Source organism: Nannobrachium achirus, assembly GCF_963921795.1.
Source record: "Nannobrachium achirus genome assembly, chromosome: 13".
NCBI classification, from domain to species: domain Eukaryota; kingdom Metazoa; phylum Chordata; class Actinopteri; order Myctophiformes; family Myctophidae; genus Nannobrachium; species Nannobrachium achirus.
The window spans coordinates 26,356,590-26,383,670 of record NC_137833.1 but is presented as its reverse complement, the minus strand read 5'-3'; the positions used below and the strand labels follow the sequence as shown (position 1 = coordinate 26,383,670).

The following is a 27,081-nucleotide window of genomic DNA, read 5'->3' as shown; positions in this document are numbered from 1 at the left end:
TATGTTTGGTTACGCTCTGTGTTGCGCTCTGACGACACTTTGTGAGAAGTAGATCGGCTATTCCCTACTAAACGACTAAAAGCATATTATATTTAGTCGACTAAAGCTAGACTAAAACTAAAACTTTTCAGATAACTAAAATATGACTAAAACTAAATGAAAATTTTATTCAGAAGACTGACTAAATTAAATCAATTTGCTTCCAAAATGTAATGTGCGCCTTGGTGCCTTGACTAATCCCTCTACGATTGACACAAACCCACTTCAGCCTTACAGGAAGCCCTCGAGTCACATCTAGTCAGGCTCTTGAAAAGGAAGACAGGCATTGGCCAAGTAAGCAAGGGGCATAAGCACCATAAGCAGGATTTGGCATCTTGTATTGATTGCTGAAGCATTCTTACAGCTAATGCCCAGTGTGCCCATGTTGCCTGTCCTCTTTTCCTGGCTGTGTCCATCTAAAAATAGGAAAGGGTACCGTTGTACCCTGCCTCCCACATCTTAGCTTACTTCCACTGATCTCAATGGGCACACGGTGACTGTTGGAAGACATTGTTCTGCAGTTAGGGCTGTCACGATATGACATTTTACATGACGATTAATTGTCACTCAAATTGCGATTAACGATTTAATTGTGTTTTTTGTCGTTGACAATTACATTTCTGTTTGGCTTGTAGGCTTTGAAGTTGCACATGGCAGATATGACACATAACCCAAATATACAAAGAAATTAAGGACATATTTGACAACTTTACACTTTAAAAAGAACAAATATTAGTGGAAATAGCCGATCTACAAGCTCAAAACGCGTCGCATAGCCTTTAAACGTTTGAACATATATAAACGATAAGCGATTGTCAAATAATTGTGATTAGACGATTATGTAATAATTGTGACAGCCCTACTTACCTCCACTTATCTCAACGGGCACATGGTGACTGTTAGAAGACGTTGGTGTGCAGTTGATTTTGATGGATATTTTTTATTTTAGTTTAGTCATACTCTTTTGAATACATTTTTATTTAGTCATATTTTAGGCATGTGAATAGTTTTAGTCTAGTTTTAGTTGGCTAAATAAAGGCTATACGAGTGACAACATCGTACCCAGAAGTTGCATGAACACCCACTGAGTGGCAAAAAGCACACACTGTAGCAACAGCAGCTTTCGTTCATTCTGAACACCTCAAAAAACATCTAAAATGGGAAAGACGGAAGAGATATACACTGTCCCCCATGGTGTCCATGTGGAAACAATTAACCCAAGACAATTGACAAATTGAACATTCTTCCTCACTGTTGAATGTGAGGTGGAATAAAATTGCCAGCCATTTTGCTCTTGCATCATACTCTTAAGAACACCCTGCATAATGGCCTCTGTGAATACCAGGGTCACTTGATCAGACTTTGATGTTGTTCCGCTGTCTCATGATGATTCATCAGATTTCCTCTATCAGTCAGCGTGTTTTGGGAGTTTTCTATTTCACAAAGCTAGCGTTCCCTGAACTTCCCTCTGACCTGGACCGCTTAACAAGGGTTGTGTGATTAATTTACACAGTGTCGGTGGTTCTGCCCCTTTTTGCCGCTGTGCTCTGTGCCACCTGTGCCCTGTCTGGAAGGCTGAAGAGGGTTGGCAAACCAACAGTAATACACACAGATTGTTACTGACTAGCATGGCTGGCATAAAGATAGACGCCAATGGCACCACGGGCTCGGTCTATTTACAGTCCTTGTGTGTGTGTGCCCTAAATCGGCTTTCTGCTTCTCATCGTGAGCTTTAATAAAATAAAAATGTTATGCAGTAATTTACCACTCAATTCCCAGTCCCCCATTTGCTCTCATCCTGAGGGAGAATGCGAGCGACCGAGTGTGGCTCTGCGTCGACCACTCAGCCCTGCATTGTCTCCGGAGCGTGAAATCTCTCCATTTGTGGCTGAGCCGCCCGCAGGACAAACAGCTCTGCTAGGCTCTGCTCGTGAACTGCAGCTCCGACCGGAACTGGAGCATTAAATCCAATTTCCAGCAGGTTGGGCTGCGGAGGACAGAGACCCCATCAAGGAGATGAAGGTGGACCGCAGTCAGTGGAAGCGGAGGAGAAGAAAATGAGGCTTTGTGATTTGGAGGGCTAACAAGAAAGCCTTGCCACCGCATGTCAACAGTTCTTTGTAGGGGCACGGTGGCGCAGTTGTTAGCTCTGTCGCCTCAGAGCTAGAAGGTCCTGGATTCGATTCCCGCCGGGAGACGCTGTGGGCGCTGGGGGCGTCTTTCTTCCTGTCATCAGTGCCCACACCCTAGGTGGGGTTGGCAAAAGGGCCTTTCTGTGTGGAGTTTGCATGTTCTCCCTGTGTCTACTAGGGTAGATACCCTCACAAAAACATGCAGTAGTCCTGGTTTCTATGCCGCCTCCCCCTGGCCAGCCGGGGCCCCCCAGGCATGGCAGAGGGAGAGCAGAAATCAGGACTACAGCTTAGGCAATTGGCACTAGGTGAAAAAATGGGTTACAAAATTGTGGGATAAAAATTATAAGAAGGAAAAAAAACAGTTCTCTGCATGGCAAACACTGTCTGTCTGTCTGTCTGTCTCTAGTCTCTACAGTATGCTCCTGAGGCTCACTGGGGTTAAGTTTGCTGCATGTACTCTCATTCCCTGGGTATCTAAACTGTCAACCTCCCAAGCAATGATGAAGTCGGCTGAAGTCCAGGGATTTTGATTTTGATCATGATGATGAGAGCAGCTCCAGTCTCCTGGAAGATGCTTGTTCCCACATGGGGGTAACCGGAAGGCTCGCCTTAAAACACTTGCCCTCATTTCTGTCCGCCGACCTCGTGCCAATCACTCGGTGGGCGGTATTTGTTTTGCTGAGGATAAGGTTAGAAATATGTTTAGGGTTCATTCGGCATAGTTTTAGGTTTTAGATTAGGAATAGGGTTAGGTTTTGGCAGTGTTTTACTGAGGTTAAGGTTAGGAATAATGTTAGGTTTAACCGTTTAGGCATAGTTTACTGAGGTTACGTTTAGGAACACCAGGCAGAGATTCCGATGGATTTACGCCCGAGGCGACTGTTTTTTTGGGGCGAGCGTTCTGGTATTCCCACTGGGAAACTCATCCCTCGTGTCTGTCACATTACAGACTGTCTGGAACACACTATCGCAGCCAAACTCCAATGGGCCTCCTCGGAACCAACCAACCTATCTTTTGCACACATGCTCCGTTGCTGCAGAGTGCTCTGCTAACTACATGAGCGCAACACGAGTATGCACTCAGCCTTTATGTGTGAGAGCCTCAGGTCGTGACGAGATATCCGCCTGTCCCGCCACTGGAGTGTAAAGAATCCCCCATTGCTCCTCCAGCTACTGTCCAAAGCACTTTCATTTTAACAGCTCCAATATGATACAGTTGTGTGTGTGTATTGTGCATGTCGGTCTACCGAAGAACCCCCAACATCTAAAATCTCTCTTTTAATACAGTCATACATGGAGTTCTTGACCCTGAATCATCTCATCTCTGAGCTGTGAATATTGGAATCACATGTAGAGGGAATTGTACATCCCTTAAAATGGATATTCTTAAGAGTGGTGGGGAACCGGTGGTGGTGTTGCCAAGGCTTTCCCACAGGCGTTTGGAGCTGGGTTAGAAGGGAGGCGTTTTTGTGCGGACTCCCATCAAGCCCCCGAGAGACGGTCAAGAATCTTGCAGCGGTGCAGCCAGAAAGAGAGAGAGAGAGAGGACAACGAGTACAAGCTTCTCCCCTTCTTGCCAAGGCTCTGTATTGTTAATGCCTGTCAGGCAGTTTGAGAGCACTTGGCTTTTGTTCCTTGATTCATTGTACTGACTACTAAGCTTGAGAAAAAAGGAGCACATACAAGGCCCGGCTTTGTGGCCCTTACAGTTAGTGACAAGGTCGGCCTCAGCCACCATGATTTACCCCCCTGTTCTCTCTCTGTGCAACACAAAACATCTACTGTGGATACTGTCTAGGCTATTGCCAATGAGCTCTGTCACAGCAAGCAGCATATTGAGTTGTGGTGTATAGAAAAAAGATCATGTAACAGTTGAACATTTTTTAAGGCTTGGCAGAGCCTTACAAAATGTACAGATTCTTTATACCGAAGTGTAAACATGGACCCGTATGGGTTTGTACTTCAATTACACAGTAATGACTTTGTCGTTTGGTGACCGCTTGGGTTTTTGATTCTTTCACATGTGTGCATTGCAAGTTACATTGTGAGGAATGCACTACAGTGTGTTGGCACAAAAACACCATGTGTATTGTTTTGTACACAAATGGTTAATAATGTGATTTTTACGCCGTTAACCCATTAACCCTGTCATCCTTATTTTGGAAAATGTTTTAAATCTGATTTACGTAGTTTTCTGTTGATATAAGCAGATTCTTTTAATATAAATTGTATTTTATTAGATTCAGACCGCAAAGTAATGCTCCCTAAAAAATATAGTTTCTGTGACGCTTCTACAGTAGGTGACGCAGTCTGCCTCCAAAGATATTCTGTTATCTGTGAGAAGCTCTGTCAGTAGCAGCTCATTGGTGCATGAACCATGCTAATTATGATTGCCAGACAGTTCTAACCAATCCGATTTCTGGACCAATCACAAGAGCTTTCTCACAGATAAAAGAATAGTTTTAGAGGCAGACTAGTGTCAGAGACATTAGATTTCTTTAGGGAGGCAGTGTTTCCAAAACATTTTAGCCCATGACCCAAAAGACAAACTTTGTTTCCCTATGACCCAAACTAGTGAAAATAGCAGATCTACAAGCTCACAATGTGTTCACTACTTAAACTTTTATTATATGTTTTTATGGAAATCATTGTATTCATCAAATACTTTTGAAAGAAATTAGATTTTTTTCTTATTGATGAAAAGTTTTTACTCGCGACCCATACAAATTGGTCAGCGACCCACAATTGGGTCCCGACCCACTGTTTGTGAAACAGTGGGAGCATTATTAGCTGACTGAATATAATAAAATATTTATTGGTTTGAATAAAAAAATCAAACCTCGGTTCGAAGTGGAGCGGTGAATCTGTGTGTGTGTGTGTGTGTGTGTGTGTGTGTGTGTGTGTGTGTGTGTGTGCGCGTGTGTTTGTGCCTGCACAACAGCGCCCCTCCTTTAACTTGTGTGGCCACTCAAGGTATTGCCAGGCTACAGACATACCCAGCCAGCCAGCCAGCCAGCCAGCCACATAGCCAGCCAGCCACAGACATACCTGTCTATTGGGAGCGCTTTCACCGCTCCAAAATTTGCAATCGCCAAAAATTCTGCTTATGTCAGCACAAAACTACATACAGTATATCAGCTTTAAAATAGCTAGCGAGTGTAAGCGGTGAAGGGAAAGGGACTTGTTGACAGCTGCTCATCCAAACTGAACCGTGAAATTGGGAAGATTCAAAGTAAACTTGGCCTAGTATTTATCTGCAAGCATCCACTGTGATCTCGAGAGGGAAAGGGATTATGTGAGGTATCCGATCCGGCTACATGGCGGTTGCTCTTATGCTTTTGTTTGCTCTAGGCTCTGCTGTTCCTCGTGGCTGATTGATCTGAGGGTGTTAGTTAATTGAAGCATGGTTGTTTATGTGCTCTGTGGGCTGCGACTCTCCTCCTCTACCCCTCAGCGCCTCATTAGTAGAGATGAACGGGTTCTTTCTTGGCTGCTTTACAGTTTTTATTGAGGCTTATCTCGCCCATATCTAGGGTTTTCCGTCTCTTCTCATCGTCAACATGTTTTGTAGATGTGAATTCAAGGGGAGGGGGGGGGGGGGAGAAAAGTATTTAACAAAACAAGCTTTGGTCTCACTAGACTTGATAGTAAATCTCTGAAAATGTTACAGGGTTTGTTAATTTTAGATTTTAGTTTTTTTACTTATAATGTGTACAATTTCACAAAGCCTAGTTACGTTTCTGTGCTCACAATGACGAAAACTTTTTTTGTCATAGTTTTAGTCGACGAAATCAACACTACCGGTGTCAATGGTCAGTTGAATTGAGGCTAGCCCTCGCTCTGCTTCCTGTAATGATTACCGGTGCACGCCAAACGTTTCAACCGTTACTCCGTATCTGTTACACTATTCAAACAGCTCTTTACACTGCCAGTCAAGCCAGCAAGCAGCATTAGGATCTGATGTCCTGTGCCGGCAAGACCAGACTATTAATGGTTCCCTCTCCGGGGTATTAAAGTCAGATACAGGATATCCCTGCTGCCCTGCCATGGTGCTCCCCAAAATCTTATTTTACCTATTAAGTGCAAGGCTATTTAGTTACCTGAAGTTTTAAACACTTAAGACGTTTGTGTTCCATGCCTCTAAAGACTTTATGTTGCCTCTTTTTATAAAGGTTTTCAAATGCTGATCTACTCCGAGAACTACAATGTTTTCCCCCCACGGGCCAAATACATTTCTCTGGCCAATAAAACATGTGACTATCTCATGAATAAAATAATCCTTTATAGTCAGGTGCCACAGCCAATAATTTCGAAATGCCTACAGCAAACATTTGAGAAACAAACAACATGTCTAGGATTCAAAATCCAGTAGCACGATGTTGCTGTTAGGATGCCTTGCCCGACTGATTATTCACTAATGGCTCATAGCACAAATAATGTATAAATGAAAGAAAATCCGAATTAATGCAAATTAAATGGTACTTCATGATCTCATGATGAACTTATTCTACTTCTCCCTCCTTTCCAGGGTTCCAAAAGGCTTCTGAGATCAAATGAGTACGTTCTCCCACCTAGTGGCCTGATGGAGACCGATCTGGAGCTCACCTTCTCCCTACAGGTAACAAAAAAAACTAAAAACACCCAGTGTGAAGTGAGTGGTGCATTCGAGTAGTTCATTTCATAAAGCTATATATCGTCGTTGTCGGGTGGAAACCTTGTATCTCCAAAACCGTTCGTTTTGTAGTTATCATTTTCAAAATGAATTAAACAACGCATCGCACCGCGAGGCGTTGTGTGCTTGTAGATCGGCTGTTTTCATTAGTCTTGTGCGACAGTCTTGTATGATGAAGCAGGGCATACTTTATGAAAAAACATACAAATTTGAAACTTGGAGATACAAGGTTTCTGCCCGACAGCGACGATATATAAATTAATTTTTGTGTTGTCCATTCATTTCATCAAGGCTGCTCAACAGCGCCACTTTGTCACCCAGCGGTATTGCAGCTGTTCATACAGACATAAACCATACTCATACGGCACAGACATACAGTATTACCTACACACTCGGTCAAATGGTGGAGTGTCTGACACCGCTCAAAAAAGAAAACATTGCCATTGCAGTTGTCATGTTATTAAAAACCATCGTATTGCATGTTTAGCCCACTATTTACAAGTAACCTTATACTAAACATTACTGCAGAGGTTTTTAGATTTCGGAACAATTACACTTTTTTTTTTGTCTTTCTTTTTTTTCACAAACATTGCAAGGCAAGCAGTACATCACCGGAGGTTTATATTTTCAATGCAGATCATTTTCAACAAGTAATTATATGGTTATATTCTCATACATTTTTAAACAGTTTATTTGTTTGTAGATGGGAAATGTGCACATTTAAATAGTAAATCAAAATATAGGGTGAAGGAGTGTGCTGTCAGTCAGGAAACGGTAGGAGCATACAGCATACACAGTAACTTGCGGTTCATTGTGTACACAGTATTTCAGCCAGTCAGCGTTTCATGCAATCAGATTATTAATTTCCCTTGGAGGAATTGTTTATTTGCTCATTTTGCTGTGGAAGGGCCGTAGTCGATTTATTTCATACCCGGCCGCACTGATTGCTTGTTTTTTCTGAACTCTTGACTAGGCTACTCGACAATCTGACGAATATGTACCGTGTAAATGAGGAACTGAGTTTTCCTTATAAAGATTGATTCTGTTAAGTATTGTACATACAGTAATTTACTGACTGGCATGGAGCTGTACTGGAACCGTATGAATAAGAGCTGTGTTGAACTGAGCTGCAGGTTTGACTGTTGTGTGCTATGGAAACCTTCTGTCTTTGAACTGAATGTGAATTGAACAGTAAAATCTCGATATTTCGAGGTCCTGTTGTTTCGAGGTCCCAGTAGTGGTTAGTGTTAGGTTTATGGTTAGGGCTTAGGGTTAGCATTCACCAGGTTAGCATTCACCAGCATCGGCAGATTAGCATTCACCAGCGTCAGCAGGTTTCTACTAGGGTACATTTTGAATGTTTTTGAGCTGTGGTAAACCGCTCCATAACATGGCCGTGTGTGTATGTGGGTCTGTAGCCCGTGTATGTACGTATGTATGTATGTATGTGGGTCTGTAGCCTGAGTACCACTGAGTGACCAGTGAGGGTGCTGTTGATTGAGTCTAGCCTGAGCATCAACTGCAATACACGCGCGCGTGCGGCACACACACACAGCAACACACACACAGCAACACACACACGCACGCACGCACACACACACACACACACACACACACACACACACAGTAGTGCTGTTGTGCAGCCTCCACGACCACCGCTCAGTTCACACGGGTGTGACTTTTTTTTTTCTAGAGAGGTGAACTTGGGAAAAATGTCTAACCCTGAGTTAAATTATACTGTGACTCGCAATAGCTGATCTACTAGCTTGCGATGCAACGCGTTGTGAGATTGTTGATCGTCTGTTTTTGGATTTCTTTAATTATTTTTGAATATAAATCAGGCTTTACCACTGGGCGAAACATGCAATACAAGCAGTACGGTCCCTTTTAGTTGCTTGACAGGCATAAATCCATAGTTACCTTCACAAGCAGAAGCTATATGTACAGTTTAAAAAAAGATAAATGGTATAATAAAAGGTTTGACGTGTGATGTCTGTAAGGTTTTGCCAAAGGTGACCTGTTTTGTTTTTTGGGAAAAAAGGGCGGTAAACAAAGAAGTTGCATGTTTTACATATTGACATAAATTCATGATATAATCTTTCTTTCTCACTTCGTTCCCTCTGGTACTTTTTGAAAGTACAGTGTTCATTCAAATAACCCTATACTAGGGCTGTCTATCAATGTTCTTTTTAAATCTTAATCTTTTTTAAGTATAGAATTGTCAAATATGTCAGTAATTTATTTGTATATTTAAGTTATGTGTTATGATTGCCATGTGCAACTTCAAAGCCTAAATGTAATTGTCAACGACAAATAAAATCGTTAATCGCAATTATTTGAGTGACAATTGATTGTCATGTAAAATGCCATAATCGTGACAGCCCTACCCTATACTATGACTGCAGTGCTAAACCTGCATGCGTGCTGCTGTATACCGAAGGTGATGGTTCTCGTGCAAAGGCTGATGAGTAAATTAATTATGTATCACGCTGAAGATGGATGGCCACAGGCTATAATGTTTGTGCCCTCGTCAACGCTCTCATAATTAAAACTATCTAAAAGTGTTGGTCCCAATCTTGTTTGTCGTTTAGACTGTGAACACGCAGTGGTGTAAAGTAACTGTACATTTACTTGAGGATCTTTACTTAAGTAAAGTTTTGAGATATTTGTACTTTACTGTATTCCAATTTCCAATACTTTTACTTATACTATACTACATCTCGGGTCCAAATATTGTACTTTTACTAAACTACAGTACATTTATTTGAAAACTTTAGTTAGAAGTTACTTTGTAGATTTTGATTATTACAAAACACATTAACCACTTGACCCCTATATACTACATATCATCCAATTTGAAAATAGCCTTGTGACACATTGTGAGCTTGTAGATTGGATTTTCTAAAATATTTTTCACACGTTTTGAACTATTCTGCTACTCTTTGGTACTTTAATTATATTTTGATGCCGATACTTTGGTACTTTTACTCAAGTACATTTTGAAAAATGCACTTGTACTTGTAACAGTATTGATACTTTTACTTATGTAAAGACATTCATTCAGTGCCTTTTCCACCACTGTGAACATATTTGTTTTATGAATTGTATCCAGTTTTGTTTATCTTGTTGTTGTTGTCTGTTGGTAGTATCCACATTTTCTGAAGAGGGACGCCAACCGCCTCCAGATCATGCTGCAGCGGAGAAAGCGCTACAAGAATCGCACCATCCTGGGCTACAAGACTTTGGCTGTGGGAGTGATCAACATGGCAGAGGTACTGCATGCAGTGCACAGTCATTGTGTGCGAGGCATTAATCTCATTTGCTACATGCGTCTTTCTGTTTATTTATTTTTTTGTTAGACCATTTCAATAAGCCTTGTGTACCAACTGCTTGAGAAATATGTATCTCTGTTTGGTGGGATTGCTATTAAAAAATATATATATATATTAATACCGGTAATTAAAAATGTAAGTGGGTTTTATAAATTAAATTAAAACCCTTGAAGCCTTGTGAGTAAATAATAGCTACATGGTTCAGGTTGACTACAGGTTCTTTCTTCTTCTTTTTTTCTTTCTGAAAACATACTCCAAACATACTAGGTTTCCTACCAACAGAAAACAATATAATTTGCCCTGAGCTGGTGATTAATTATGCTCTGGCCTTCTCTGATGGTGACTGACAGTCATTAATGTGCTATGGATCCATCTTGTTTACCAGAGAGAGAGAGAGAGCCTCCTGTGTCGTGTTGCGCATCCTTTTTAAATGATTCAGGCTTATCACACACATGCTGTTATGTGATATTGCAGGGCCATCTGGGGCTAGTTATGTACAGTATATTTCTCCAAAACAAAGTGGACACAGACCATGCTCTGAACATTGAACATGATATTATCCTGTGTGAAATGCTTGTGTAATGCCTATATACAGCACCGGTTCCCAAACACTGGATCGGGACCCATTTTTGGGTTGTGGACACATGTGAACTACAATTTGTTTTTAATTATTATTTGTTCAAATCATTTTCAATAAATATTCCCCCAAAAGCTAAATGTTTTCATAAAAAAAAAAAGTAATTCTGTAAATTAGAACACAAATGTTTAAGAAGTGGTGAAAATAGTCAATCAACAAGCTCACAACGTGGTGTGAAGTGACGAGTTGTGAGCTTGTAGATCTGCTATTTTCCCTAGTTTGGTCCCAAACGTTAACCTGACTCCGCCAGATGGTGGCAGCAGTTCGTACCGCCCTTCCTTACCATCTGAGTCCCAGGCCGGACGAATCAGCGGCAGCTACGGGCGGGCTCTGAGCGGCTCTGAGCCAATAGAGTCTGACTGCAGACCACATGGAAACCCAGGAGGCGGATTCCGGGTGTAACGCCATGCAGACAGGCCAATATGAGTGGTTGGAGTTGGCACTCTCAGACTGTGATAGACAGACGGCCCCATCCAATCACCTGCTAAAGAACTTGAAAAAATGGCCCGCCTCCTACATCGGTTTGGTTGGAATGAATCCAGATGGTAAAAGCAGGGCGGTATGCAGGCATACGCACTGCTGCCACCATCTGGCGCAGTCAGGTTACCCAAACGTGGCAAATGTCTAATTTCTCATTTGGGTCACAATACGACGGATGTATCGGTTTGTCCCAAATATCTGTATTTCTTTTTCTATTTTTTTTTGCAACAGACTATGCACAGCAAAAATAAATTGGCCTTTTCCTTACTGATTAAGGCTCTGTTCCATTTTAGTGTAGCACAGTGGTTCTTAAACATTTTGATTTCAAGGACCACCATAACTCTGAGAGTGTACAAATGGGTCCATTTGGTTCCATTTGTACAGTCTCAGAGTTAAAGACCCATTAGGGGCCATTTGGAACCCCCTCAAGGACACTTTGAGACCCATTGGAGTGAGCCAACATAGTCTGGGATCACTTCACTTTTCGGGCTTGTAACCGGTCTGGAGCTCAAAGACTACAATTTGGCCGGAACTATCCACCGGAAACAGTTCTAACCCAAAATAATTCCCCTGCGCTCAAGGACATACTTTTAGGGCCTACCTAATAAACTCCTTGATGCGGAGTAGTTTTGCTTTTGCTTTTTTTTGGTATATGCATCTTTTAGACCAACTCGTAGCGACTGGAAAGACTACACTAGGCTACTCAAGCATTTTAATAGGGATTGGGGAAACAAACGGAGGGAACCAAATCAAAGCGACGCCGCTTCTTCTAGTGGTTAACGCGTTGGGCGGAAACCAAACGGCCTGTTGTGAACGAACACCAATTCACACCAGGCGAGGTTAGAGCCAACATGCACACTACCAGAAACCCTGCCTCTCTTTGACCAGAATGGAACATAGCCTTAATCAGTATCATGATTGGTAATACCTTTGAGGGAAGTAAGGAAGGGCTCATTTTCTTTCCAATATGGCTGCTGTACATAGAGCCAATTAAATCATCGGTATCTGCAATTATGCATATCATGATGCGTTGTGAGCTAGATCTGTTTTTGTAGTTAAAGTGTTTAAATAAAGTTCTTGTTTGCTTGTTCATTGCTAGTTAATGGTTATTTTCATTTATTGAAGTTAGAGTTAGGTTCTTTTTATCTATCAAATAATTGTTTCATTTTAGTTGTTTGTTTATACGCTAAATCTTCTCAAGTAGAAACCTTTATCAAATGAAAGTTTTTCTAATTGGTTAGAAACGTTGAGCAGAAAGCAGGATCAGCACCAAACCTAAAACTATGGTGTCGTTCGGGCTCCACAATCAAGTGCATTATTAAAACTACCGCTGGCCAGTGCTAAAATTAAAGCTCTTCTCTGATCTAAACGATTCATTCAAACCACTTTGAATCGACGCTAGAGGCAATCTGGATTTTCTCACGGTAAAGCTAAATGCTGAAAGCAGTGTAGCAGCTTTGTGAAGATTTATTTATTCATCGACTGCATGGCTGTAAAATGATCAACTCGGGTCCATAAATCTGTGCAGGCGAGAAGTGAAGCAGTATAATCAAGTCATCTGAGTCTCTGTCAGATCTGTGTCTTTTCAGTGAAGAGAGCGAATCAATTCCTGCGATCCTGCATGTCTGTAGAACAAGTTCCATTTGCATGAGACAAGTTCCACTTCAACATAACACTCCTGACAAATCGATGGACACAGCTGAAAGAGTTCTGATAACTGAGAGGCAATATATTTACCAAGTCATGTTGACAGTTGCTTATTTCAGAATGGATAATGCCGTCAAGAACACTTAACTATCGACAGCCAGAGCAAGGGTGGTCTTGAGACTGCCGTTTCTCTGCAATGCAACATTTTGTTTGAGCAGATTTTCCTTTTGTTTTCCCTTAATCCCCCCCTAAACCTCACTGCTGGCTGGCTGCGTGTCCAGGTGATGCAACACCCAACAGACGGAGGACAGATCCTCGGTCTCCATAGCAATGTGAAGGAGGCTCCAGTGCGTGTGGCGGAGATCAGCGTGTTCTCTCTGTCCAGCCAGCCCATCGACCATGAGGACGGCAGCGGACAGGCTGGACGCAAGACCAAAGCCTCAGGTGTGGTACCAGCCAGCTCACCCCCCCCACCTCTGTTTCTTCCCACTAAATACTGTATATATACTGTATATATATAGTCACTGTCGGGCAGAAACCTTGTATCTCAAATTTTTGTTTTTTGTAAAGTAAAGCCCTGCTGCTTCATCATACAAGACTGTCGCACAAAACCAGTGAAAATAGCAGATATACATGACTTTATTTTCACTAGTTTAAATATTTTTTTAAATGATAAATACAAAATGAACGGTTTTGGACATACAAGGTTGCCACCCAACAACCATGATACATGTATCGGCAAACGTCTCATTTCTCTTCTGGATCTTGGGGCTAAAAGGTTTGGGAACCCTTGCTTCTAGACCCCAACGTTCCCCCAGCCAGCCAGCCAAGTCCTATCCTGTCCTGTCCTGCCAACAGAGTGTCATTTCAATCTCTGTCCCAGAGCTAGCGCTCCCTCCCTGCCCAGGCCTCTCTGTTCTGTTCTCACCCGTTCGTTCACACAGATCCTATTTCCACCCATCCAAGAGCAGAATATACTTTACTAATCCTAGACCCATAGTGCGTTTGGCCATGGGCATGCTATTCTCTTTGGCTCTGGTTGTAATCAGTGATGTAGAGCAGTGTTTCTCAATCTTTCAAATTTCCCCCTTAACTCTGACAGTGTACTAACGGGTCCATTTGGTTCCATTTGTACACTGTCAGAGTTACAGACTTGTATGGGTCCATCTTGACCCCCCTAAAGGAACCCTGGAATCCACTTTGAGAAACACTGATGTAAAGTACAGAACAGAAAAAGTACATTTACTAGTACTGTACTTAAGTAAAATCTTTTGGTATTTTTTACATTATTGAGTATTTCCAATACGTTTACTTCTATTCCTCTACATCTCCGATCCAAATATTGTACTTTTACTCCACTACAATTATTTGAAAACTTAGTTACTAGTTACTTTGTAGATTTTGATTATCATCACAAAATGCATGTGATTATGCATTGTGAGCTTGTAGATATTTATATTTATATATTTATACATTTGAAAACTTGAAATGGGACATTCTGCATACTTCTGCATACTTTTACTGAAGTACATTTTTAATTCGAGACTTTTAATTGAATGTTTCTACATTGCAGTATTGATACTTTTACTAAAGTAAAAAATGTGAGTACTTTTTCCACCCCTTTTATTGCCTTTCAGTGGACTAGTTCTGGAAGGGGCAGCTGCAGCTAGGTATTGGGGCTTGATCAGGGACAGGCTTACATGAATTCATCCAGCTACAGCTAGGTATCAGGGCTTGATCGGGGACAGGCTTACATGCCTTCATCCTGCGGAGTTGATCCCTCCTCCGGTCTGGTTGTTATTAAGGAGGCTGCTAAAACATAACAGATGAACTCATGCACCAAGTATTAGAACAGTGTCATTCAGAGGGAAGGAAAGATGTTTATCTTTCTTTCCACTGATCCGTAACCACTTAAGCCTTATACTGAAGTGTATATACTGTACGTACTCACGTCGTACTAGCGATAGTGGAAATATCCGATCTACAAGCTCACAACGTGTCACAATGCGGTGTGTTTTGAGCTTGGTAGTCAGGATATTTTGAAAACATAAGACATACTTATCATAACATACACAAAGTAGGGAGACCAGTAAGACTCCCTAATCGGGAGATAAGCAACCGTCAGGTCGCATACACAAACTGGCAATGGTAGCCAATCAGAAGGGAATAGGCGAAATGGGACAGATCCATGTTGATGACATGACTTTAGAGATACTGTTTACTGCTTTGCGTGATTTTAGGGCAAAATCTGTAGGAGCAGTGTCCAAAAATGTGTTTTGGTTAATAACATCCATCTTATCTAAGAACATAGTATTTTAACACACACTTGGCACATCACCCAATGTGAGACGTCACATTCATGTTATCAAAGTCAACTGAGTTTTCTGTCACCTTGGCCTGTCAGCTGCAGTCCAATGTGTCTCATTCAAACCCTGCTGAAGTATGGGCTGTATAGTGTTTGAACTTCAAACTAACTGAAAACTCATAACGGCTTGAAAAGCTGGTTCAAAATATGGAATATGCTTTCCCAAAAGCCCTTTACAGACTAATTTGCATTTGAAAAGCATGTAATTGTATCTATCAGCTAGCAAACTCAATATTCAACTGTTCAGAATAAAGATTATGTATTTTTACATTCACCACATTTTGTCCCAATTTCCTGTAATTAATTTCATGAATATATTTGAATGTCTGAGCAGTGAATAATAATAATAATAATTGAACCTTTATTAATCCCCGTAGGGAAATTGGGTTTTCACTGTTCTTTTACTCACATGAATAGAATAAGTTGAAAATATTCTTTGGCCTCATTCAAGAGATTAAAAGGCTATTAGTGTACATTGCATAAAAATGTTATGCATTACAACATAACAATAAGAGATCTAAATATGTAAAGCAAAAATAAACCGTCTTTATTGGATCGTGATTTCACGGCATATGTAAAATGTAGGGCACCGTTTCACTTGGTGCTTGGGAAGCCAAGTGTACCCAAAATAAATGTTTGTGGGCATTATACCGTGTTTCCATTTCATCATTCAACCGTGTCGCTTGCCAATAATTGCAGACCTACAAGCTCAGAACGTGCCGCACCAAGGCGCGCTGTGAGCTTGTAGATCTGCTATTTTTCATAGCGGTTTGATCTGTAAGCAGTGTAGCGTGGGCCTGATGTAATTCTGAACGTGTCCCTACTTGTGTTTTTGTGTGCGCCTGGCTGCATGCGTTTGTGTGCCTCCCTTTCCTGCTCCTGAAGACCGCTCCCCTGACATGGATAACTATTCCGAGGAGGACGATGACAGTTACTCGTCAGAGCAGGAAGCCAGTGACGACGCGGTGCACGGACAGGTCGGTGACACAGTTATGTGTGTGTGTGCAGACGTGTGTGTGCATGTCTTGAATCTCCATGGGACTCGCACAGTTAAAGCCAAATAAAGACGCATGTTGTGTGGCTTATGCAACCACTCCAGATGAACGTTTACGTATTAACAGTAGAACACATAGAGTCCATTGCGACTATGTCCCATACATCAGTGGTTATAATGCTGTTGTCAGTTCATTCAAACAGGCATTTGTTCTTAAACCGTCTTTGATGTTTTGTTTTTGTTTATGAATTCATTCATTCTACGTTGTCAGTGATTTTTGTTTCATAGATGTTATGTCAGTACATTTTATTGAAGCAACTTGTCCTTGACTATAGTAATTTGTAGCCAACTAATAGTCAAAGCAATTGTTGATTAGTTGATTTAATCGCATACAAACATGCAAAAACTAACATTTTAAATTTCACAATGACTACTGGCTATGAAGAGTTGTAGACTGGCACAATGAAAGAGTTTTGAGAAATGACTACAATAAAACAGAAAGCCTGCAAACCTCCAGATTAAATAAGGTATACGGCTCGATAATGACATGAAAGTGAGTAAAAATAGCCAGCACAAAATGAATCTCCTTTTCACGTGAAACAACAGACATGTTTCAACCAACTGATCTTCCATCTGAGCGTCGTCAAACGCTGAGGAAGACCATTTGGTCGAAACGCGTCCATTTTTTCTGTCCGTAAGAGGTAAATAAACCATGTGAAAAGGACATTCATTGTGTGCTGGCCATTTCCTCACTTTTATATCTAGGAGTTCACAAGAGATGTGCATAGGGAAAAAGCATTAACAAGTCTCTGTTGATGAATTAACTGAGGGGACAGCCCTGGTAGCAGCAACACTGCATTTCAGCGAAATGTCACTGCATCCGTTGCAAATACGTATATGTTAGTTACTTATGGTGGTGTTCCCAGGATCTCTACGATGAGGATGACGAGGTCAGGAAGCCTAAGAAAGCACGGAGGAAAATGATCCGTACTACTTCTATGACCAGGGTGAGCTGTTCCCTCATACCTCTGCCTCCGCACACTTGTTTTATACACAGTCAATCATTGACTTGCGAGAATAGCCGGAGAGCCTTGTGTTTGCATTGCACAGGGCTTTTAAGGGGGAGAGGGAGAACCGTGTGTTCCATTTGGCCAGGCCATTAAGAGGATGTGGATGAGCATGTAAATGAATGTAATGTGTTCACTGGAGTGATTCTAATGGCTCTCACACGGACTGGGCTCTGAATGAGTAATCCGATGGATGCTCAACCGGGAGAGGGGTTAAATTCAGAGTTCCAGATGCCAAACCCATTTTCATTTTGTAGAACATCGCTAACCCTTCCGGAAGTTTCTCTTTCATAGCAATATAACGCTCTGTTCCCCCACCCCCTCCCTCTTTTCTCTCAACAGCAACCAAACTTCAAGCAGAAGTTTGTGGCCTTGCTGAAGAGGTTCAAAGTAACTGACGAGGTAAGTTGTGAGAGAATAATTATCCAATGAATAAATTATTAATTGTTATTTTGAAGTGTTCACGGCACCTCTGCACTGCATGATCAAAGGGAGGGATTCATTTCAAGGTAACTTATTTTGTCAAGTGTGCAGGACCGTATGAATATTTTTGTTTTGATGCTCTCCACCTGCCTCATGTGAAAAGTGTCCGTTGTTAAAGTGCCCTCTGGACACTGCAATAGAGTCTCTCATTATTGGCTCTGAACAGCATATTGCTACTTCACTACTAATGTGTTTTAGGCTGGAGGAGAATTGCCTGTAAAGAAATCATTGCCTCAATGGATGATGTTGTCGCGTCATTATGGCGCAAGGCTGTATTTCCACTGTGGATGTGTGTGATTCATACATTGCCATGAGAAGTTAATATATACAGTATGCAGTGAATCCATTACCGTTGTCATTCCTAACTGCCTAACCTAATGTTACATGTGGGCTCATAAACTTCAAAGCTAATTCAGGGCCCCTCTGGAGTCCTTTTTTGTGTCTGTTTTCTAATAAAATGTCCTGCATAATGGCTTGGAATCAGCTCAACAGCAGCAGAAAGGCTATTTGCATCTATCTTGCTTCATACAATTGCAAATGAGCTGTTAGCCCTTTCCAGTGAACAATATTTACCATATTACTGCAAAATCTCTAGGATTAATTGGTAGTAGTAGTAACAGTACTGTACTAATAAACTCGTATTTGAATAACACCTTTCACAAACCGTGCAGCTTAAAATGCATTACATTAGATGGGGAAAACGGGAAACTATAGATTAAATGGAAGAAAGAAAGTGCTTTGCATTATAAAATAAAACTTCTTTTGGTTTAAAAAGAAACCTGCGGGGAGGGGGGGGTGTTAAAAAGTAAACATCTATATCTTCCGATGGCAATCGTTGCTATAGACTAGAGTGGTTGTTCAGTAGCAGAGATCTACCCATCTCTCCAGCTTTTTACAGGAGAGAGAACTCATTCGTCGGCTTCAATTTTACGGTGTTCCAGTTCCGATTTTATGTTTTTTACTTCCAATTTCACTTGTTTAACCTGCATGGGTAATGGCAGTATCTGGGGAGTTACAGAAATGGGTTTTTGGGGTTGGTTGAGGACACCGTTTTGGGTGTTGTGGGGGCACTTCTGGGAAGAGTAGAAGAGAGCAGCACAGGGAAGGGAAGCAAATATGATGCCAGTCTTTTCTAGTTCTCCCGTCCCAACAGCGATGAGGGTAGAACAGGAGGATTGGAGAGCTGGGAGAGACTGGGGCAGACAGTGTGTTCTGTGGAAGGTCATGGTTCATTGCTGCGATGTGGCCACAATGCGTCATCATGGTCGTCATGGGGCTGATGCTGGGTCCTGGTTGTGCCGTCATGTGATGTTGGGTCTTTGTTGTGTCTTTGTGGTGGTTGTTGTCCTGGGGTAAAGGTTGTTTTTGGGACAGAGGCTTTTTATTTATTTATCTACAGCCGTCAACCCGTTGTGAACTTGTAGATCGGCTATTTGAACTATTTAAAAAATGTTTTAAAGAATAGTAAAACATGGCAAAAATGTTTAGGGATAAGGGGTAAGGCATGCGTGCTAGGGTCCATGGTGAGTTAACAATGTAGAGCATCTGTGGGAGTTGTGTTAGTTAGAGGAGAAAGAAGATCCATTTGTAGTTTAAACTGGTTTGGATGGTGGCCATCAGCTTTGAAGATGTGTCTGTCTCCAGAACAGATTGGTACTGTCAATGTTGTTCAGCCCACTGTAGTTGCAGGTTATAGACCCATGTGTTTTTGCGACTAATGAATGACCAAGTATCTACTTTGGCAAACTATATTACGGTAAGGTATTAAGGTACATTTATTTGTAAAGCGCTTTTCAAAACAACTGTTACAAAGTGCTGTACAATGAGCAATAATAAAAACAACATCACAAATGAAATTGAACCACAAGAATACAGCTGAAACACACAAAGCAGCTAAACAGTACATAGAAATCAAAACATCACAACACAAACAAATCAGCAGTGCTACTAACAAAAGTGCTTGCAGAACAAATACGTTTTAGCAGTATTTTGAAAGCATAGACTGACTCTGCATTTTTTAAAGCTAATAGTAGGTCATTCCATAAGGTGCAACTTTTTTAAAAGCTCAATAACCTTTTGTTTTCAGCTTAGTAGTAGGGAATAGGGATGTCGAGAAGGCCTTTGTTTGACGACCTGAGTACTCGTCTATTGACCTAAGGGTGCAATAATTCAGAAATATACTTAGGACTCAGTCTGCGTAGAGCTTTAAAAGTAATTAATAAAATCTTTAAAATAATTCTGGAGTCTATTGGCAGCCAGCGTAATGCTTTAAGCAAGTAATGTGTGACCTTCTGTATGTATTTGTTAAAAGTCTGGCTGCTGCATTCTGTACTAGTTGGAGACGGTGGATGGAGGAGGAACTCAGTGTGGTAAAAAGGGAATTACAAAAATCTAAACGGGATGAAATAAAAGCATGAATACGTTTTTCCATTTCCTGTAATGATAATAGTGATTTGATTTTGGCAATATTTCTTAATTGGAAGAAGCACTTCTGCACTACTTTCTTCACATGGGGTTCAACGCAAAATGTCTGATCGAACAGCACACCCAGGTTTTTTTAGCTCTTTATAAAGTTAGTGGTTGATACGCCCATAAACTGCCGTATATCATTTTGAATGCCCTCAGGTCCTATAATCAGGTCCTATAATCAGACTATTAACAGTTTCATGAAGTCATGTTCTGGTAGAGTGTTTTCTGCTGGTGTTTCAGTCCGAGTGTATCAATGGGTGCGTTCGGAAATGCACACCGGGTGTGTGCTCAGTGTAGTGAGTGCCTAAACCCAACCCTAATCCTAACCCTAAACTCAGTAAAACTATGCCTAAACCCAACCCTAACCCTAACCCCAGTAAAACTATTCCTAAAACTAACCCTAACCCTAACCAGACCCGGTGCGCATTTCCGAACGCACCCTTTGATATACTCGGACTGAAACACCAGCAGAAAACACTCTCCCGTCATGTTCTAGCTGTTCTGATTGCTCTTTGTGAATGCAATTTGCACGCACATGATGCACAAACATTTGATTGCTTAACTTGGGTGCTCACCCTATTGTGCAGACAATATTTGATGTTTTCACTGATGTCACTAACCATTGATTGTATGGAAGCAGCATTTGTTTTAACCATGTACTTGTACATGGTTGTACATCATTCATAACCATTGGAATTGGAATATCAGGAGGTGTTACCTCATGTTTGTATTTCTGTGGTGGAGGGTTTCATCATGTTTTAGTCCAGGGTCTGTGTGGGCCTGATGCTGTCGCGCTTTTATCCCTGCTCACCATGTTCTCTATTTGTTTATTCCTGTGCCAATAATTTGTGGTGGGCCGTTTCCCGCTCACACAGATGAATTAATGATTGTTCGAACCCATTCAGCTCTCATAGCATTGGTGATGATTGTGTGGACTGTGAATATTAACGGATGTTGTTGGGTGGGAAGTTTTTAGTTGGTTGTGTCTGGCGAGGGAGCATAGCTTCGGGCATTGCACCTTCCCTGTGCCAGCGGGCAGTATAATTGCTTTCAGTTGGCTCTGCTCCGCTGGCTTTCCTTGTGCAGTCTGACTTGGACCAAGTTTCGAGAACGCTATGGTATTAATCAAGGCTAATCCTTCTTTCTGAGCCTGCTGAGTTTCACTGGGCCGTGATAGCTTAGCGATGGGAGACATCTGTATCATGTCGTAGTGTTCTCAACTCCATAGCTGAGTTTTTAGTACAGCTTTAAAGTTCAACTTTATTGTTGCATCACAGGTTTACAGGTGTAAAGAAGTGGGTAAAATATGTTTTTGTACACACTCCCAACATTTGTTGTTTTCAGGAAAGGGAGGAAGAATAGTTAGAAAGAACAAAGAAAACGGTCAGATATTCCTGATATGAGTGCGTATGAGAGCAGGAGTGGACCTGGTGAGACGTAGGAGGAGCCTGGCCAGGAGTCAACCCATAGAGCCTAGTTCTTCCACGCGCCAGAATAGTACCCCCAATCCCGGCAGAGTAGTTCCGGTGCAGCACATTGAGTGACCCTGTCTTTCCCTAATAGGACTGATCGTGGATAGCTACTGGGACGCAAGTCGGGACTTGATCAACCCCGGCTGGGTCACCTGGGCGAGGGTGTATGATGTTGCGAGACCCGAAACACCCGTCGACCCCAGGCTACATCACTGATGATACGTCCCAGTTGCATCCTTGTGATGTTTTTTTTCATTAGGCCTGTCAAGTGATCTTCTGTAACACAACACACTAGAATCTAGTATATCTGTGCAACTAGCATCTGTGACTAGAGGCTAGTTGCACAGATATATTTTGTCTGAACAAAATACGGTTACTTGTTGAATCATGTTAAATATCCAACCATGGCCTATGTGATCACGATGATGGTCCACTTGTTAGCAGTGTTCATAGATAAAGGAGTAGAGCAGGAAAGAAATAATTCAACATAGAGCAGAGTGTTCTTCCTTCCAGCAACAGAAGTAAAGTTGTAGTCCAAGTCTGTAATTGGAATAATTGAATCATTTGTTCCTGACATGGTTCATAACTTAAAGAACAGCATGGCGATGGCTACAGTTAGTGTCTTTGATGTCTTTGTTCCCATTTTAAATCTTACTGGAAGTTCCAGACTACACAAGGATCTGGGATTGATGCTTTCCTTTTGTCATCTCTTCAGCAAATAGTCCAGGCGTTTCGGGCAGTATTTTGATGTAATCGTGCACTTTATGAAAGAAGCATGAAATTTGGTACACAGTTAGAACATGCCATATGGAACATTTTTGGCTATAGGGGCATCGCAGATTTCTCTTGGGAAACTTGTGGGAGCCAATTAAAGTTGGGCTCTCATAGACTTTACTATAGAGTAAAATAATACAAAAAATACATATGCTTTAAGTAGCATGTAAGGGGTCAAACTAGGTGTTTTTGGGGATTCTGAATCCAATGCAAACATTTGTTTTGCAGGAAAAACATTCCTTGGGCTAAAAACGGACCCCATAAATCTATGGTTTAGTGATGAGTCATCACTTTTCAAAGTTTAGTGGCGGCCGTTTCTCGGAAAGGAATGTTTTTCGTGCAAAACAAATGCTTGCATTGGATTCAGAATCCCGAATAACACCTAGTTTGACCCCTCACATGCTACTTAAAGCATATTTATTTTTTGTATTTATTTAACTCTATAGTAAAGTCTATGAGAGCAACTTTGATTGGCTCCCACAAGTTTCCCAAGACAAATCTGCGATGCCCCTATAGCCAAAAATGTTCCATATGGCATGTTCTAACTGTGTGCCAAATTTCATGCTTCTTTCATAAAGTGCACGATGTTTGCCTGAAACGCTCGGACTAAGTCAAATTCACTGATAACTGTCTAGAGAAGCTTAACCTGGCTTTAGAGCCCACAGCCATTTGACCGGCTGTGCTTGACTGGATGGCTCTGGAAGCATCCAGGTGACCTGAATCGTCTTATCACGTCCCCCTGTCTCTAAAAACGGCTAGTCGCAAGTCGCGTCACCTCTGTAATTTAATACATGAATAAATGGTGCATTTTATATATCGCCTTATCCAAGGCACTTTACAGAAATTTGCATTACATTCACCCCTTCATATGCACGCACGCACGCACGCACGCACACACACACACACACACACACACACACACACACACACACACACACACACACACTCATACACTGATGTTGGAGGAAACCATGTAAGGCACCAACCTGCTCAACTGGAGCAATTAGGGGTTCAGTGTCTTGCTCATGGACACTTCGACAGTAACCCTGGGGGAACTCTACCCTTGAGCCACTGCCACCTGCATGAATTCAGGAACATTATCAGTAGCCTGTGCCTACCTAGAGACTACAGTACTTAACAGGTCACACATGGACCATTGATAATATGCACAACTCTGCAGATTTTCTAGCCTGGTAAAGGTGTGAATGGGTCAGCCAATGTATCTACTGTAATGTAAATCTGGCTCAGTGCGATGGGGCTGGTGGCACATGCACGTCATTCCTACTAGTGGGGGCTCGAGAGAGAGGAAGCACCCCGCTGTAGCACCGTCTATGCCCTTTGCGGCATGGCGGTGTGTGCAAACGGCGCTATAAATACTTGGCCAGGAGAGGGGGAGAGGTGGACAGACTGTGTTTATCTGCTGCCTGCCAGCTCCTGCCTCTTACAGAGTGGCATTAATCACCTGATTAGTCGGCCAACCCGGCTGCCTGCAGTCCCTGTGATGTACAGCACCAACCCTCCACTCAGCACCTCCTCAGTTCTCCTGCACCACCACCTCCCCGTAACTCACTCGCCTATTAATTAGCCCGATTAGGATTGGCACGTGGATATGTTTTTAATAACATAACAGACAATTTCCCTTCCACTAATCACTTTTCAGCTCATCACGGAGAGAGATTAGTTAATGCACAGCGGCAGTCACTACACTCCGCCATTCAGCGTGTGTCCATTACTGACTGTACCGACCTCGTCGCACATGGATTAAAGTTCTCAGTCGCCACCTCTGATTTCAGTCATTTGGATTTGCATAGAAGCCAGCTTGTCTTCTTCTATGAAAGCATGTTGCATGCAATTTGTTCAGGGGCAAAATCTTAACTGTCTCGGATATAAAAGAAAAGGTTAACCCTCAATTTCTGATGATTTCTTTCTTCACCTGGTTGGAAGTATGTAGAACAGCAGGGACAAAATTGTGTTAATTCTTTGAGGAATATAGTGGGGGACTCCATTCACACCGTTTCACAAATCACACATTAATGTTAGTATTTCAGCATGAATGATGATGCATTTTGCATCATATCATATGAGTCATCATGCTGCATCATATGATGCAAAATGCATCATCATTCGTGCTGAAATACTAAAATATCTCAAAACACAGATTGAACACAAAAAAATAACTCAGGATTGCGTTGATCTTGTCCCAAACAACAATAAAATAAGATCTGGTTGTCCCAGAGGTGAACTGGCCCTTTAAGACTTGGAATTCATTGTAATTCAGTCATTAAATTGTATTTTTGTACATTTTTAATCCATGCATTACACAGCAGTGAAGTGTAGTTTTGGTTGTGTGTAACAGGTCCTAGACTCTGACCCAGTGGACCAGACTCAGGAGGTGGAGGAGGACCTAGACCTGCTGTATGACAGCCTGGAGGTCTACAACCAGAGTGACAGTGGGCCAGAGATGGAGGACAACGAGAGTGTCCTCAGCACGCCCAAGCCAAAGCTCAAGTATGTCTAGTCCACCCTTCATCTCTTACATCTTGAGTTTGATGCATAGGCTGAATTAAACTTCAATGGAAAACAGTCAAACAAAATGGAAAAATCTATTCTATAAGGCCAGTGAAACAAATATATTTTAAAAATGAGATTTTAAATTTGCTTTTCACATTTTCCAATACTCATTTGGGAGTTATTTAGTGGACATTTAGAAATGCATTTTCTGACATGAATTGGAACGGACATCAGAACGGTAGACTCACAAGTCCGTCTCTAAACGCTCCGCTCAAGTAGAGACTGAGCACAATCTCAAGGCTCTCCTTGTGAACTCATTTGCTGCCCCCTCCTGAGTTTCCTGAGTTATTCATGTACTCTGAAATTTTATTTTTGGACCTCCTTCTATCTATTAGGCATGATCACGATCGCGAAATTGCATGTTTGACCCCCATACCAACCCCATCTTTCAAATATGGCAGCCATGTTTGTTTACATTTGAAGAAAACAATGGTGCATGATCTATGCATGGGCGTGCATGATCCGTGCACTATGAATTACATGGAAGTCTATGGAGACTTTTGGCATCCAGGGACTTGGGCAGACATTTTTAAAATGCAGCGAATTGAGTTAAAACTGTGTGTAAATAATGTAAGGGTTTAGGAGAAAAAAGAGAACTGCATTGCAGAACCGATCCTAAGTGTTGGCTTATGCAACAAATACTTCTCCACCAAGCACTAAACTTTATAAGTATTTGCAAACACACTGTATTTAGTGTCTTTCAAGTGCAAGTTGCTAAAGATTAAAAAACATCTGCACTAGGGATGGGACGATTATTGACATTATTGTGATAATAGCGATTTATCGATATTATTGCGGGAATCAAAATATCCCCAACATCCATCATTCTGGGACGGAACTTTTGCCAAATATAGCAGATCTACAAGCTCACAACATGAATTGAGGACAGTTTTACGATAAATTAAATCTCCACGATACGATTATTTTGAGTGTTTTTTTTTATTTATTTTTATTGCGATAAATGAAAATAATGATTATCGTCCAATCCCTAGCATACACATTGTATTTAACGTCTTTCAAGTTTTGCTAAAGATTAAAAAACATCTGCAATCTCCTCTCAGGCCGTTCTTTGAAGGGATGTCCCACTCCAGCTCCCAGACAGAGATTGGAAGCGTACACAGCCAGAAGAGCCAACAAAGAGAGCTGTCCTGCCCTGTAAGTTCATCCTAATATAACTCTACAATTATGTACACTTGTTAGCACTCTGTTTTATTATCTATCCTCTCTCTGACAGCCCCCGTCCTTACAGATAGCACTGACCTTCACCCGCCCATCTATAATAAACTCTGGATGGCTGAAGTAATAATAGAACATCCACTGAGGCTGAAGCCATTAGGCAGACATATTCTTATGGCCTAAACCAGTGGTCCTTAAGGGGGTTCCAGGTGGTCCCCAGCTAAATGATGGAGTCAAAACAGAGTCAAAACCAACAAAGGGTCAAACTCTTTTTTCTGCTATACCACCAAAATGTGGAAAGCCTTACCGAAGGCCATAAAGGAGTGTGGATCACTAGCATCCTTTAAAATTGCCCTGAAAAACCACTTACAGGCAGCAGCCGTTCGCAACTGGTAAATAAATGAACCTAGCCCAACCCTACCCTCCCCTGCCCCTTCTTTGTATATACTGTTTGTTTTAGACTTACTGTCTTTTTTTTGTTTTTCTTTACATATCTACTGCATAGTACTGTGTTCTATTTGTCTGTCATTCAATGTTATATGAGATACTTCAATGGTTTCCAGTGGAAATAAGCTTAGTCTTTTCATGGATCTCCTTTTAGTAGACCTTGTACCAGTGAACTGTACCGTCATGAAACTGTACCTTTTCCTATGCAAACTTCTAATAAAGTCTTCAATCAATCAAGAGTTGGTAACGAAATACACCCTTATAGATAGCTCTCAATAGTTACATTGTTGATAAACATCTGCATTTTGATCAACATTTGCC

At 41.6% G+C, this 27,081-nt stretch overlaps 1 protein-coding gene across 1 annotated transcript in view; it reads left to right on the top strand.

Annotated features, from left to right (window-relative positions):
- LOC308297626 (phosphofurin acidic cluster sorting protein 2-like) overlaps positions 1–27,081 on the top strand; it is an 87,640-nt gene that overhangs the window by 38,183 nt on the left and 22,376 nt on the right. Inside the window, exons 3-10 of the mRNA XM_080741136.1 lie at positions 6,703–6,792; positions 9,993–10,118; positions 13,224–13,386; positions 16,193–16,284; positions 17,228–17,308; positions 17,711–17,770; positions 24,923–25,074; positions 26,199–26,292. Coding sequence (XP_080597262.1) covers positions 6,703–6,792; positions 9,993–10,118; positions 13,224–13,386; positions 16,193–16,284; positions 17,228–17,308; positions 17,711–17,770; positions 24,923–25,074; positions 26,199–26,292 — 858 coding nt within the window. The remainder of the gene's footprint in view (positions 1–6,702; positions 6,793–9,992; positions 10,119–13,223; positions 13,387–16,192; positions 16,285–17,227; positions 17,309–17,710; positions 17,771–24,922; positions 25,075–26,198; positions 26,293–27,081) is intronic.